We start from the raw sequence: 14,751 nt of genomic DNA, 5'->3' as shown, positions 1-14,751 counted from the left end.
TCTCTGGAAAATTCATCTCCACAGCACAACCACAACAGAATACAACATGCTCTGAGAAAGCAACATTGACTATTTCAGAGGTCATGGTGGTTCAGACGAGGTAGTTACTGACAGGTGAAAGGCAGAATAACTTCCTGACTCCAAAGAAGATTTTGCTTCCCCGATTCCTATTTTGCACATCATGTGTTGTATTTTATTACTTGTTTTTTTAATGATATTTTATGTTTAATTTCTAATAATAGGTGCATAAGCATAAACCACATGGTCACAGTCAACAGCCTCCTTAAGACACCACATTTGTACTGATGGCTGGAATCTAAAGAAATAGAGTCTTTTCCTTGCATGTCACAATCTCATTGTGTACTAATAATAATCAGCAGCAGTTTAGAAAAGGGCTGGTAGCAGGAATTCCTGACATGCCCTTACTCTGAATCACACAAAGTTTGCAAAACTCTAGCTTTTTGCAAGCACATGACATTATTATATTTCTAACCAAGCCTCAAGACTTAGTTTGTAAAAGCTTCTGTACCTACAAACTAAAAATATAAAACAAACAACAGTGATTATAGAATTAGGGAACTGACAGGTCTTGTGCCAAAAATGGTCCTGAACCATACACTCAAATGCAGTTCCATGCACTAAGCTATGGAAAGAAACCCTTAAACATTATTCATTTTCCTGACTCTCTTAAAAAGAAAAACTGTAACACACATCTGTGACCTAGCAACAAAATGGTTTGAAATATTTTCCAGATCACTGAACTGTGCAATACCTTTAAAAATGGGATGACAAAAGGTCGCAGTGGGAAGTTAGTAGCTTCTTGCAGTTTGGAATGAAATTCTTCAATTGTCAAAGTAGAATTCTGTTGAGAAAAAAAATTCTGTCTTGGTGACAAAATAATGAAAACACTTAGCAAGAGAAACAGTAACCAAAGCACTCTGAAACTGCTTAATAACTCGTTCTTGATATTGATAAGAGGATAAAGAAAAGCATGCCACAAATTAAATTATTACCTTATTAAAATACTCAAAGGAAACCACCAGCATCTCAGCCATTCAGTGCCTGTTGCTTAGAGTAGTTTAAGCACTCAGGTGCTAAGCATGGAAATGCTTTTACATTTCAAACATCAGTTAAAGCTGCTTTTCCCAACAATTTTTTTAGTTTCTATTGAAGCCTCTTGTAATTTTGTTCCCAGTGCAGAAGTGGTAATTAACATGCACATACGGAAAAATCACACTTTTAAAGGCACATTCCTTGTTGTTTGAGGAGGAAAACTGCACTTCGCCTCTTGTACTTATGAAGTGGATCGTTCATAATGTTCTAGGCTATGTAGGATAAGTCATTACTTTGAAGCTGAGGGCATAACCATGAAGACCATATGCTGCATAGGGCTGACCAAGGGAATAACATGATATGGGGCATTCCCAACGAAAAGATGCTAATTTGCTCCTCAGAGCTCAGATGAAAGTAGAAATCAACTGTAATTAGCAGTGGGCAAACACTTTTCCTCTGAAAATCAAGGGCAAGTACATCTCCCAAAGCCACCCTTAGTTTCTTTACTGGTTCCCCTTTCCACAGAGAACTATGTGACAAACTAAACCACATTAAACAGGCATTTTGGATATGGAGACAAATGGAGAGTAGGACCTACTGAACTTACACTGCCTACACTAAACCTTTTAACACAGACTCAAGTGAAGGGGTACCCACTGCTGCCACATAGGTTTTGTAAAGATACAAGTGGAGGACACCTGAGCCCTAGTACTCAACAGCACTGGTAGTCTTTGCTCCGAATGAAGTCAGTGGCGACTGTAGCTGCTCAGAACAGATGTAAATTAGAGCACCACAACAACATTTTTCCCAGTACATTTAATTATTGCTGGAGGAGATACATGGGAGACAACAATGTATGGAAGAGAGAGGACTTTTCTGGGAATAAAAAGAATTCTGGGCCAGATTCACAACAATTTTCCTGTAAAAGACCAGCCCAACTTGACAGAGGCAGGTAAGAGAAAGGTGAAGTTTTCATTCAGCCATACAACCTTATAAATAGGGTGACTTAAGTAGCAGTAATGCACCATCGGGTCCCTCCTTGTTGGGGTCAATGAATACTGAGAAAAGGTTTTCCACTGTAACCACAGTCCAAACATATATTCAGCTCATCTTTTTAACCAGTATTCTGCCACTACATATGTAGGGCACTCTCCTTTTCCCAGCCAACTAAACTATGCAAGCCAAACCATATTTTAGTATATCATATATTTCAAGGATGTCTATATTAGGGATGTTGCCAGTATAGAATGAAAATCCTTTCGCACCATTACAACAGAATACTGTACTGGCAAAAAAAAGTCAAGTCTGTATCTGGTCGGGAATAGCTGTCACTTATGGGAAGCTAGTCAAGTTACAAGTTAGCTCCAGCAGCAAGAGCTAGTGCTTCATTCTCACATGTTTGGTATCCTTAAAGTATGATATATGCAGTGTATATGACCCACTCTTTTATATAATAAACATGTCAAGCATAAAGAGGGAAAAGGAGAGAAAAATATCACAATTATTATACCGTTGGTTGTTTGCTTACCACAAGTCCTAGCACAAGGGTACGCACTCTCTCCCCAATCTCTGGTGAAATGTCATTGCCAAACTGCTGTAAGGTTGTAAGAAATCTCTTCAGTTTGCTGAGTTGCCTAGCTCCACAAGCTGGCGGTAACTGCTGGTTAGCCAGAGAAGAGGAAGAGGAAGAGGATGGCCCATTGCTAAAGCCATTAGGAGGAGATGGAGCTCCATTTAACGCTGTTGGTGAATGGCTAGTGCCATTGGTTACTGAAAGAAAAAGAGAAGGGAGGATAAAATAGAAAGGGGGGCGTGGAGAGAGAGAGAAAGAAGACAGAGAGGGAAATCCATCAGCTTATGTTTTCCGTGCTTGTCCTCAAAATTAATTAAGTTGCACAATCAAAGATAATTAGCCTTTTGACAGAGCAACACTCTGCAGTTTATATTTATTTCCCAGTAGCTGGTACTGAACGGTGTATGGCTTGGAAGTAACAGCAGCTGCCTCTCACACACACCCCCTCCACCCCCAAAAATGCTCCTGCACCTGGAAAGCATCATTTGAATACCACCCTTTTGTCAGAGGATTTTAAAAAGAGAAGAAGGGAAATGGAGAAAAAGCATGAGAGCATGTATAACTGAAGACAAAAAAATTGCTCCTTGGGGTAGAAAAAAATGTGCAGACATATTTCATGAAGCCTCAGTTTATCTCTGAATATTTTTACTTGTGTTTTGTACACACAACTGACAGCTGTGTTTACAAAACAGGACTTTCACGTTTTAACCTTACACCACCCAATGAGAAGGTTATTTTTTTTCGGATACAGATTTCCTAGCTGCTAACATATGGAGCACACAAAGTTGTTTGTGCAGGTACAAATGGTGCCATGCTCACTGTGGCCTGAAGCCTTGCAGCTAGAGTATGAAGCTAGACTTCAGAAGACTTCTCAAAGACCATGAGCAAATCACTCAGTTTTCATGTGTCAATACTGTACCTCTAAAAGGATAAGAAAGCACTTCCCTCCTGTTGCAAGGTTGTTGTGAGAACAACTGTTTGAAGTACTAAGTGTTCAAAATTTATGGCAATGAGATTCATGCAGACATACTGAAGACAACAGACAATTTTTGGCAGCCATTTCAGTTTGATTCTCATCCACGCTCCAGAAGAGAGCAGAGAATCAAACTGAGGACATCCTTTTCCACCCAGGCTACTTGGAACAGCAACAGTCAAACAAACTCTGTTGAGGTTGTTTAAGTCTGACTTGCCAAAATGACAGCGAATGAGCACACAGCACGTGACTGCACCCAGCAGCAGCCAGCACCATGCTCAGCGGCCACTGCCCTGGAGAAATTTGCCAATTTCTTTTTGAGAACTCACTCAGAACCCATCCCAAAAAAACACCCCATTAAAAATCAAAAATGCATAGGAGTAAGCCTAAATTGCCTCCTATTTAAAAGCATAACCATGCTGAGCTAGCAACTTTAAGAACTTTCAATGTTGCTTAATGATCAGCCTCTCTGAAGCCACACATCCCAATTTTTGTCACTTTCTTTATCAGTCATCTTTATTGTTAGACAGCAAGTCCCTTTTGAGGTTTAGAGACAAACTCTAAACCTATTACTAGGTTTAGATCACTACCCTATTATCAGATTTAAATCACTACTGCAATAGTGAAGGAGCTTTTGCCCTCGTGACTGAAGTCCCCTTCTGGAGAACCACAGAAAAAGCTATCTGAATGGCTATCTAGTTTCTGCTTGTGTTTTATCCTAGTTTTTGGGTGCATATTCTAGCTGCATGGGCTAGGGAGCACAAGAAGTGGAAAAAGCAGAAAAAGAAAGAAGCTGGTCTCAGCAAGTTCAGCTCTACATGTAGGTCCAAGCACTGCCGTAGAGTGAGGTATCTGAGTAAACAAATACATTGTGGCTGCAAGGAACTTGCATAGCCAAAAGTCATCATACCATGAGCTTAGTAAATGAGGATTGGCAAGAATAAGACTGTGTCCTGCTCTAGCCTGACAGCACCCAACAACTCAGTCACTGGTAAGGGGCTGCTCTCAGCAGAGGGTCTTGGGGCTATGATCAAAAAAGCACAGAACAGTAGAGTTCATTACCTCGGATAGATACGAGGAGGAGAAAGGCAGGTAAAATTTCTCCCACAACAAAAGAAATAAAGAAATACTCCCCAAATGCAGCTTCTCTAAAACTTTTTATTTTTTTTTAATAGCCCACCACATACTAGTAAGTTCCTCTCCTTCTTTGTAATGTCTGAACTTGCCAACTGGCAGAGATCTATGTAATTTCTAAAACAAAACCACATTATTAATAAAACAGAATTTAGCATTTAAAATTTCAAACTAATATATGTCAAGAGTTTTTAATAGTCTAAATCAAAGAAAATAAGCATATTCTTGACCAGAAAACAAGTATGATCTTCCTGGCCTACAGGCATTCCCACTGTAGCAATAATAAATGTAACAGACACTCCAACAGAAGTACTATTTACTGTACAAGCTGGAACCACTAAAGACAAACTCCAAAATCTGACAGGGTAAAAAAAGGCAATTAAAACTAGACGTTTATAGACTTTTAGTCTTTACATAAACAGCCCCAAAAATCCAGCTATGGTTCACACACCTTTCCAAAGTGCTGAACCCAATCATAAACATCTAGAAATCTTGTGAGTTACAGTGACGATTATAAAAGTGATTAAGAAAGAACATTGTCCTATTCCTTTTATGATTGCCAAAGATAACCCTGAACTGTGCAAAGTGCATCATATTTGAAAGATTAATCTCTAAGAACCCCACCCTAGAAAAACTTAGAAACAATTTAACTTTAGATCAGAGCAGCTCCTAGGATGATTCAGGTGCTGGAGTTAAGCAAAACAGACAAATCTGTGCAGGATCAGGCTCACTGCGTTAAATTTAAGTTTACACAAATAGCTGGCACAAACCCTCATCACTGTTTAAGTTGGATGTAAATCGTCAGGACAGGATTCCCTGGAAGAAGTGGTACAAGGGCCTCCAGCTGGACCTCTGCATAGAGGTGAATTTTAAATAGGGCATTTAGCAGACAGAAAAGGACTAAACAGACATAGGAAAGACAAATAGAAGATGCTGCCTTCATTCTGTTTACGCATATGTATTCGTATTCTACTGTTCTAAAAATGTTTTATTTAAAATGTGAAATGTAAACACATTCTCATGTTTATACTATTACAAGGCAGTATAAAAGAGACCAAAAAATTTGCAGCTAAATCTTGGTAAGAGAAATGTGGATCATTTCATGGCTGTGAAAAGAATAGTCCAGACAACATGCCAGATTCAGATCTCAGTTACACTGATACAAATGCAGAGCAATTCTATCAAGACTAGTTGAGTTTCTTGTGTGTTTACATCAATAAACTGAGACAGAGATGCAGCCCCAAGTAAAGTGGTCACAGATTAGAAATCTCTAGATAAAACAATAAAAGGCCTTTATTTTGGGGTTTATGTCAATATTAACTAGACATTATACAGCATTTAAATCAGAATTCTTCAATTACAAGTGGGATGAAGTTTGGTTTTTTCATGAATTATCCCCCACTTTAAAAACATATGCAAACAAACCCCCCAAAGTTTCTATAACAAAGGGAAAAGGGTCCTTTAAACAACAGAATGGCATAAGAGGTTTTCCTTCTCACAGAAAGGCTGACCTGAGCACTAACTACATGGGAAACCAGTGCTCACTGTTCTTCAACACTGTGGCCAAGTTATCAGCGAAATAACACAACTCTGAGCTGAATGTTTTAATACCTTAAAGATGCATTAATCTGTTGCAATCTCAGTTTTGCTTAATTACTTTATTGCAGTACAACTAAATGCTGCTCCCACCATATCATGCACATTTCCCTTCACATATTTTGCTTTCTTACATAGAAAATAGAAAGAATATGGAAGAAAACGAAGAAATAAGTCTAATTACACGTTGTGGGCGTGAATGAACTGGTTCTTGGAGCTCCTTGGGTAGTGGGAGGAGGTGGCATGGCTGGAGGCGTCAGCCTGGATTGTGTCTTCACATCCACAGGTGAGTCTGGCATTGTGGAATGCTTCTCAGTGCGATCTGCAACATACACCACAGGAACACACTGGTTTATTTCCCCAAGCACACTCCATGTCACAAAAACTTAAAAGCTAATGCAAGAAGTGAGCCATTTCAGCATCTGCTGCAAAAGATTACACCTGATTATCTACTCCAGTGTGCTCTTCCCAAATTACATCATCTAAACCTTACTTAAGAAGGTGTAACACAGATGGCAAGATCTCATTTGTACTGGTGCTGCATTGTCTTTTGTTTTTATTTCTAGCATGTGCAGATGCTACCTCCCAAGCACTCCAGGAGCTGCAATAATGCCACCTCCCTTCAAGGCTCTCACATTAGCCAGGAGGAAAAAACAGATGAAGAGACAGGAAGGTAATAAATCCCTTTACGACAACTCTTCCAGAACTAAAACCTGAAGCTCTCTAGTACAGATGAGATGTTAGGTGGGATATTGGTTGAAGCCAGCTCTCTTCATGTCTCTTCTTGGTAACACCTGCTGCCCTCTCCATCACTTCTCTTTGTAATCATGGAGAGATACTTATGTTAAATACTGCGTGCCTCCTGGATCACTTTACTACCCTGCCCCTGGATATTCTTACATACACCAGAAAAATAAACACAATGCGCCAAAATGGTATGTCAGTCATGACACATACATACCATCGGGGTTTTTTTAAAGCATCTAAGTTTCCACCATCACACATTAAGAACAACTTTAATGTTCAAAACCTGCAAATAGAAATGTACCTCCCCAAGAAAACAAAACAAAAGAGAAAAAAAAAAGCAGACAACCTAACAGTTCTCTTGCAACTAAAGATCTTGAGATGCAAGATATTTGATAGGGAAGCTATAGAAGTATCTTCTTTTTCCAAGACCTTTTTGGACACCTCTGTGTTAGAATTTTTTAAACCTCACCCAAACCCTTATGTTTCATTGATCAAGAACGGGCAAAACATGACATTTACCAACTGAAAACAAAATTAAGGCTTACTGACTCATGCCAGGAGTTTAGCAAGCCATCTCGAGTAAATATGAGTAAGATCAAGTTTACCTTTTAATGGGCATTCAGTTAAATTCTTTCATCTCTTCTTGGGGGGTCAGGGTTATTTATTTTATACACTGCCCTACACAAGTCTTCCTGAACTCCATTAAACTATTTTGCAAAGCAAGGAAATGTCGTTGCTAATGGGTAAGCACATAAATCTGTGGGTTTTAATTCAAGACAGTAGAAAAGCCCGCCATATGCTATAAATTCCATCACTCCCCTTTGCAACGTGCTTCTTGTTCTTACTAACAACATACAAACTTCAACCAAAAATCCTATCTAAAATTTGCCCTGAGAGACATTAAGAGAAACAAAATGCAATGCACACATTTAACAAAGGAAGGGTATGTTTAAAAGAGCCTCAAAACAATTATCAGAACACTTTCTTATCAGAAAGTAAAAAATCCCAAACAACCAAAAAAAAAAAACCAAAACCTACCACAAAAATTAACAACACAGATATCAATATTTAGCTGCCTGAAACTGAGGAAAGTGAGGAAGTATGTCTCAGAGGTGCAGTGTGTCAGGTACTGCAATTATAAAAGCCATCTTCACCCTTTGTAGAAGTGCCTACAGACGACGCTTCAGTTCTCAGTTAAAGGGAGCAATTTAATGTAGAATTTAGAGGCAAGTTTGGGGAAGATGAGCAGTGAAACACTCCCAGAACAGGATGAGGGGAACACAGATACAGTATTACAGGATCTTTAGTGTGGATCTAAGGTTAGTAAACCTCAGCTGTGTAGAGAACAGTATCCAAAATGATTAGCTTAAATACTAAGGCTGCTACAAAGGTGAGATTTGATTTGCAAATCAAGCAACAGTAAATTATTACATGCTGGAAAACAAAAGCAAGCTTTTAAACATATTCTATACAAATTTCCTTTCTATATCATTACACTAAAACAGTTAAATCTATATCTTTAACAAGTCATTCATTCAATATAAAGAACTATGAAAACTCATCTTGAAATGTTAATTGCTTCCTTAATAGCTGAATTCATCTTCCACTCACCTCAACCAACCCCAGCAACAAGGGAATAAATAGCTTTCAGCTCATGTTGCAACAGAGGGAAAGAGGCACAGCAGTGAGCCCAAGCCCTCCTAAATAAAGGCAAATATTTCTGCCATGCCAAGAAAGGAGAGAGAAAGGGAGGCTTGCCAGAGCTGGTGGGGAGATAACAGTGGGAACTGCTGGTCCATCTGGTTTTCATTCTGCTAACACTCACATTGAACTGTTAAGGAAGGCAGTCCAGGTACACAGATTTGAAGCATGTGGGAGCGCAGACACAGGCACAGAGGAGATGGAGGTGGGTGGAAGAAGGAGTGAGAGAAATCAAGCTCCTCTAACAGTCTGCTGCTCACAGCAAGCAGGCACAGCCTGTATCCTCCAGTTCAGCTGTTGATAACTAAAAGCGATCCCAAGCCTGTAACCAACCACACAGTTCCTGCTCCCCTCCTTTGCTACATTTCAAAGTTCATATTGGAGGGGGGAGCCTTTCCCAAAAAGCTGGCAATGTTTTGTTACTTAAATTGAACATGGTAGTGGGAATTAGTGTGTTGGTTTTGCCCTCCAAATTCAGACTGCCATTCTACTGTGATTTGACTGGTTTCTACTCCCTGGAACAGTGAACGCCACCCGGTTTGCAGATCGCTGAAATTATCCTGTACTTCTCATATAAATCTAATGACATTAGGCTTGATTTTCTCAATTACCCTTCTTTGGACATCTGAGGGGTAAAAATAAAACCCCAACCTCTATAGGCCACTTACCTCTGTTTAACCTCTCTCCCCATCTTGCAAAGCCCCAAACCCCACTCTGCTACTATATGATCGCAGGGCGGACAGATTTATCTCTGGTTGTCTGTAAGTTCCCCAGGTCTGCCTTCTGTAATGAGATATAAGGCTCTGTTCAAGCACATCTCAAAACACTTCTAACCAGGGTACAAGATTATCTTTTCAGAGCATAGGCTCTCCTTGGGCGGCAGGGAGAGAGGACTTTTGAAGCAGTACAGTGCAAAATGCAAAGCTCTTCCACGTGCTTGGAAGACAGCACCACCACCACACTGCCCAGGAAAGCAGCCTTTACACCCCACTTTTCCATCCTGCTTAATAGCAAAAGTCCTGCAGGAGCCATTCGGCTCTTACTGCTGCTATTTACCTGTTCCCTGCCTCTATAGCTGGTGCCCAAACCTCTGTGGGAGCTATGGAGCTGGAAATACCTGCCCACAGTGGCTCTGCACCTCTGTCTCCCCACCCACAATCCCAGAGAACCTCAGCAGCTCTCTTTTTAAGAGATAGATAGGTCTCTCAGGAGACAGAGTGGTGATGGAGTAGAAAGCAGAGCCATCGCTGACAAAAGCATTACCAGTTCTTGTGATCTGAACTCCTAAAGCTTGTAGTATCTGATACTTAGCCTAGAGCTCTAGCTTCTACAAATCATTATTTGGTTTTAATTGAAAAAAAACCAAACCAAAACAAAACACACACACCCCCCCAAATATAACAAACCCAAAACCTAATACTTTTTACTCTAATTGTTGAAAGATAGCCTGATGATCTGACAGCTAAAGGCAAAACAGGATTTAAATCGTATTCACAAGCCAAGTTCCCCCTAAACCATATTATTCCATGATGGTTCTTAAGTATAGACATTTTTCATACAAACTCCCAGTGGTAATCCTACTATCTGTACGTTCAGAGGTGATGAGGGTTCAGGAGACAAAGAAAGAACCCCTCAAGAGGAAAACATCTTTACATGTGAAAACCTGCCTGTGTAGCGTTTCATGTACACTTGATCCAGTTTTATAATACAGAAGCATATACATTGCACTTTGCCTGAAGTTTGGAAGAACTTTAAGTAAAAGTATGTCTTAAAATTGCTTAGTTTCTTGAATTCACAAACATTTTTATGCTTTCCTGTCAAAACAAGCTCCCCATTTGCAAAGCTAGTTCTCTCCTTTTTTTTTTTTTTATTTTTTTTTTCTGTTGTACTCTGACATTTCAAACAATAATCCTGAATGAGCAAGGACACACCAGAAAGTCTCATCCAGGCAGTATTCCCCAGCGCACACATTTTGGAGTGCAGGCTGTGCATACAGAGAGAGAGTAACTTCTTTCAGGTGCAAAGATTTCTTCCACTGAATCCCTCTGAACAGTGACAGACTTGCACTCCTTAGCCCAGTTCGGATCAAATGGGGCTGAAAACAGAGGTCCTTCAAACCAGAAGGAAAAGGACACATCTGCAATTCATTCTGCAGTGTTCGCTGCAATCAATTCAGGATGGAGATAGATGGTGAAATAATGGTCTAGTCCTAATCCATACACACAACCCACTGGTGCAGCAAGAGACTTTAAGAATAAATTCAGAAACTATGTTTCAAGTATGCAGAGATCTACTGCATTTGCTTTGGATTATATTTTTTTATTTAAAGAAAAAAAAACCCACCAAACATTTTGAAATATAAATTCTTGAATCTCCGTTACAGCACAGAGTGAAGAACTGTGATTTTACCACAGAAGTATTTTGCTTCATTTTAAATTAAAGAATGTTGTAAAACCAACTTTAAATTACGATATGTTTTCAGTGGATTTCTTAGTTCATGAAACTATACTGTTCTAGTCATTCATTCAGTTTTTGTGGCAGGAGTTATATTTATCACTATATTTAGCTTTTAGGTGAACACTGATATTTACTGTATGCCCAGCCAGTTTCTGAAGACAAATAGGGAAGAGACAAAGTAAAACATGCAGGAGCAGGGGCAAAGAGAGATGTGCTTATATTCAAACTGTTTTATTTCCTGTACCCTAAAAGATTTAGTCCATTTTTAAAACAAGGCGGTCTTTCATATATGGCAACATTTCAGCTTACATGGCACCCTTCCAAGTCTAACGCATCAAGGAAAGCTGATGTATGGAACAAAATATGGAATATATAAGTACTTTACTGATACCATTTCAATAGCCAATTCAATGTCAAGCATTTCTAGGAGTGGTGTGTTTTCAATTTCCTTTTTTAAATGAAAAAAAAGTATGGTATAATACGCTGTGGCATTTATTTTACTTTTAGTTAGCGCAAACAGTTCCAGATGTATATTCAGGCATGAAAGATTCTTAAAAGACGCTCTATATTGATTGTACTGTAGAGTACTTACCACTTCTGTGCCAACATGTTAAAAATAAAAATAAAAACTGCCAAATTAAAAGAGCCCTTTGTCTTGTTTCCTTTAAACTCACAGAAAGAACAAACCTGCGTATGACACACGGGATTAGAACCTGCCTCCACCATCTCAATTTATACGAATGGTGACCTAAATCTGTGGGAGTTAATACTAATGATGGTTACCTAGATGGCATTGGACTAATTTTAGTTATTTTGAGAGGGATAGCATGGAATCTGCAAGCAGGTAACTGTAGAGTCACAGTAATGATGAACTGGGAGTCAGAAACTCAAAAGTCCACCTAAGAGGACAAATTACATAGCTCTCTCATCCATAATGCTATCACGCTACAGTCAGTAAAGAACCTTCTCTCCTTCAGATTTGGCCAAACCATGCAGCACCGTTACAAAGCAGTGCTTGTGGAGATCCACAATTCCTGACTCTCAGACCTGCCACTGCACAAGAGCAGGACAATACTACAAGGTATCTGCCTTGGTTGAAAAGGTCTCGTTCAGGAATGCAGAATATGACCCTGGTATATATGGTAAAGCCTACCCATCCTGTGCACTGCATGACATTTGGACAACAATGCTGCAGACCCTCTCCAGGCAAGCATGCCTGGGACTTGTTTGAGACCGGTCCAGTCTTCATTCCATTCATCTCTTGGTCCTTTTGACTTTTTTTTAAAGAATAAATAAGGACCTAAACACAATGGTTGTTTTTGTGCTATAAACAACTGATCTCAAACAGGCGTAATACAGACATAACTTTCTGTCAGCACCAGATGCAGTCACATTATTGGCCTAGAAAGAAAACGTCACCCGGTTTCCAGCTCCCCAGTGGAGAACTTTTACTCCCTAGATGATTTGCAGAAGGGCAGTATCAGAAAGCAGCTCAGACACTCAGACTCTGTCTTTTGTCACAAAACATTATGCCTGCAAGCTTTATCCACCAGGAATGAGCATGTGTGTGGAGCGAGCGGTGGACATGCACAGCAAAGTTTCCAAGACAACATAACATTTCACTGCCGCTTTAGCACGCCGGGTATGAAGCTCACATACTGAAGATGAACCATTTGCAAAAGGCAGTATCACAACTTTGCTGCAGTCTTATCTTGGTTCTCCTCTACTCAGATAGTTGAACAGTTCATATCACCAGCTATTCTTCAGATAAATGAATAGCACACTTGGTTTGCCCATTTCTTCTCATTTAATATGCAGGAGCTGGAGGAAATTCTGCATCATGGGAGTTCACTGAAGTTATCTCAGGCCAAGTTATCAGAGCTTTCTTCAGATGTGCTAAAAAAAGCTTTGAGACTAATGCAATCTCCACTCTGTCTCGCAAAAGCTGAAAGGGATTTTTGTGCTACTGTCTCCCGGTTTTGGTGGGAAGAGCTTGTGGATATGCTGGAAGGAAGGGATGCCATCCAGAGGGACCTTGACACACTTGAGAGGTGGGACAATGCCAACCTCATGAAGTTCAACTAAGTGAAGTGCCAGATACTGCACGTGGGTCAGGGCAATCCCAGGCACAGCTACAGGGTGGGCGGAGAAGTGATTCAGAGCAGCCCTGAGGAGAAGGACTCAGGGGTGTTGTCTATGAGAAACTGAACATGAGCCACCTTCAGTGTGCGCTCGCAGCCCAGAAACCAACTGTATACTCTGTATACTGGGCTGCATCAAAAGAAGCGTGACCAGCAGGTCGAAGGAGGTGATCCTGCCCCTCTACTCTGCTCTCATGAAACCTCACTTGGAGTATTGCGTACAGTTCTGGTGTCTCCAACATAAGAAGGACACAGAGCTGTTGGAGCAAGTCCAGAGAAGGGCCATGAGGATGATAAGGGGGCTGGAGCACCTCCCGTATGAAGACAGGCTGAGAAAATTGGGGCTGTTCAGCCTGGAGAAGAGAAGGCTGCGTGGAGACCTCATAGCAGCCTTCCAGTATCTGAAGGGGGCCTACAAGGATGCTGGGGAGGGACTCTTCATCAGGGACTGTAGCGATAGGACAAGGGGTAATGGGTCTAAACCTGAACAGGGGAAGTTCAGGTTAGATACAAGGAAGAAGTTCTTTACTGTGAGGGTGGTGAGGCACTGGAACAGGTTGCCTGAAGAAGGGATAAGTGCTCCATCCCTGGCAGCATTGAAGGCCAGGTTGGAGAGAACCTTGGGAAACCTGGTCTAGTGCGAGGTGTCCCTGCCCATGGCAGGGGGGTTGGAACTAGATGACCTTAAGGTCCTTTCCAACCCAAATCATTGTATGACTCCATGTAAAGCAGGTGAAATGACAGACAATGCTTTGCATCATGTTCTTCACCCATAACAGCACCTTGTCTGGTCCTACCATCATGAAAACAAACTAAAACCACAGAAGCACTCTCTTTTGTTTCAGGTCTCTAGGCTGAGAGGTTCTGACTGGCAAAACAATGTGTCCCATGCTTATGGCTTAGCAGCTGAAGGCAGATAGTTGTACTTTTTATAAAATAAGCAAGGCATTATTTCAGTCTCATAACTAAGACAAAAATGTTATGGCTTGGCTTTCTCCTGAAAGAAATACACTTGTCTTGCCATATAATTTCATTTTAAAAGATGGAAAAAATTTAGAAAAAAATCGTATTTTTCCTCTCATTTAGATATTAGGAAGTAGTTCTTTACTGTGAGGGTGGTAAGGCACTGGAACAGGCTGCCCAGAGAAGCTGTGGATATCCCATCCCTGGTAGTGTTCAAGGCCAGGATGGATGGGGCTTGGAGCAATCTGGTCTAAGGGAAGGTGCCCCCCTGCCCATGGCAGAGGGTTGGAACTAGAGGAGCTTTAAGGTCCCTTCCAACCCAAACCATTCTATGACTCAATGATTTGACATGTTTTGACGGTTTCAAAAATATCATAAATTCACTTTCAGTTTTTAATAATTAAAAACTGACG

The 14,751-nt window shown here is 40.5% G+C and overlaps 1 protein-coding gene across 8 annotated transcripts in view; it reads right to left on the bottom strand.

Annotated features, from left to right (window-relative positions):
- Window positions 1-14,751, bottom strand: part of RUNX1T1 (RUNX1 partner transcriptional co-repressor 1) — a 119,576-nt gene that overhangs the window by 46,449 nt on the left and 58,376 nt on the right. For 7 of the 8 annotated variants that reach the window (XM_030475727.1, XM_030475706.1, XM_030475750.1 and 4 more), the window contains 3 exons: window positions 6,514-6,651; window positions 2,582-2,823; window positions 773-862 (listed from right to left, as the gene is read on the bottom strand). In XM_030475727.1, coding sequence (XP_030331587.1) covers window positions 773-862; window positions 2,582-2,823; window positions 6,514-6,651 — 470 coding nt within the window. Of the gene's footprint in view, window positions 1-772; window positions 863-2,581; window positions 2,824-6,513; window positions 6,652-9,445; window positions 9,729-14,751 lie in introns of those variants that run through there. The other variant, XM_030475759.1, reaches the window with a different exon arrangement.

This window comes from Strigops habroptila, chromosome 1 (genome assembly GCF_004027225.2).
Source record: "Strigops habroptila isolate Jane chromosome 1, bStrHab1.2.pri, whole genome shotgun sequence".
In the NCBI taxonomy this organism is placed as follows: Eukaryota; Metazoa; Chordata; class Aves; order Psittaciformes; family Psittacidae; genus Strigops; species Strigops habroptila.
This window is presented reverse-complemented; position numbering and strand designations above follow the sequence as displayed.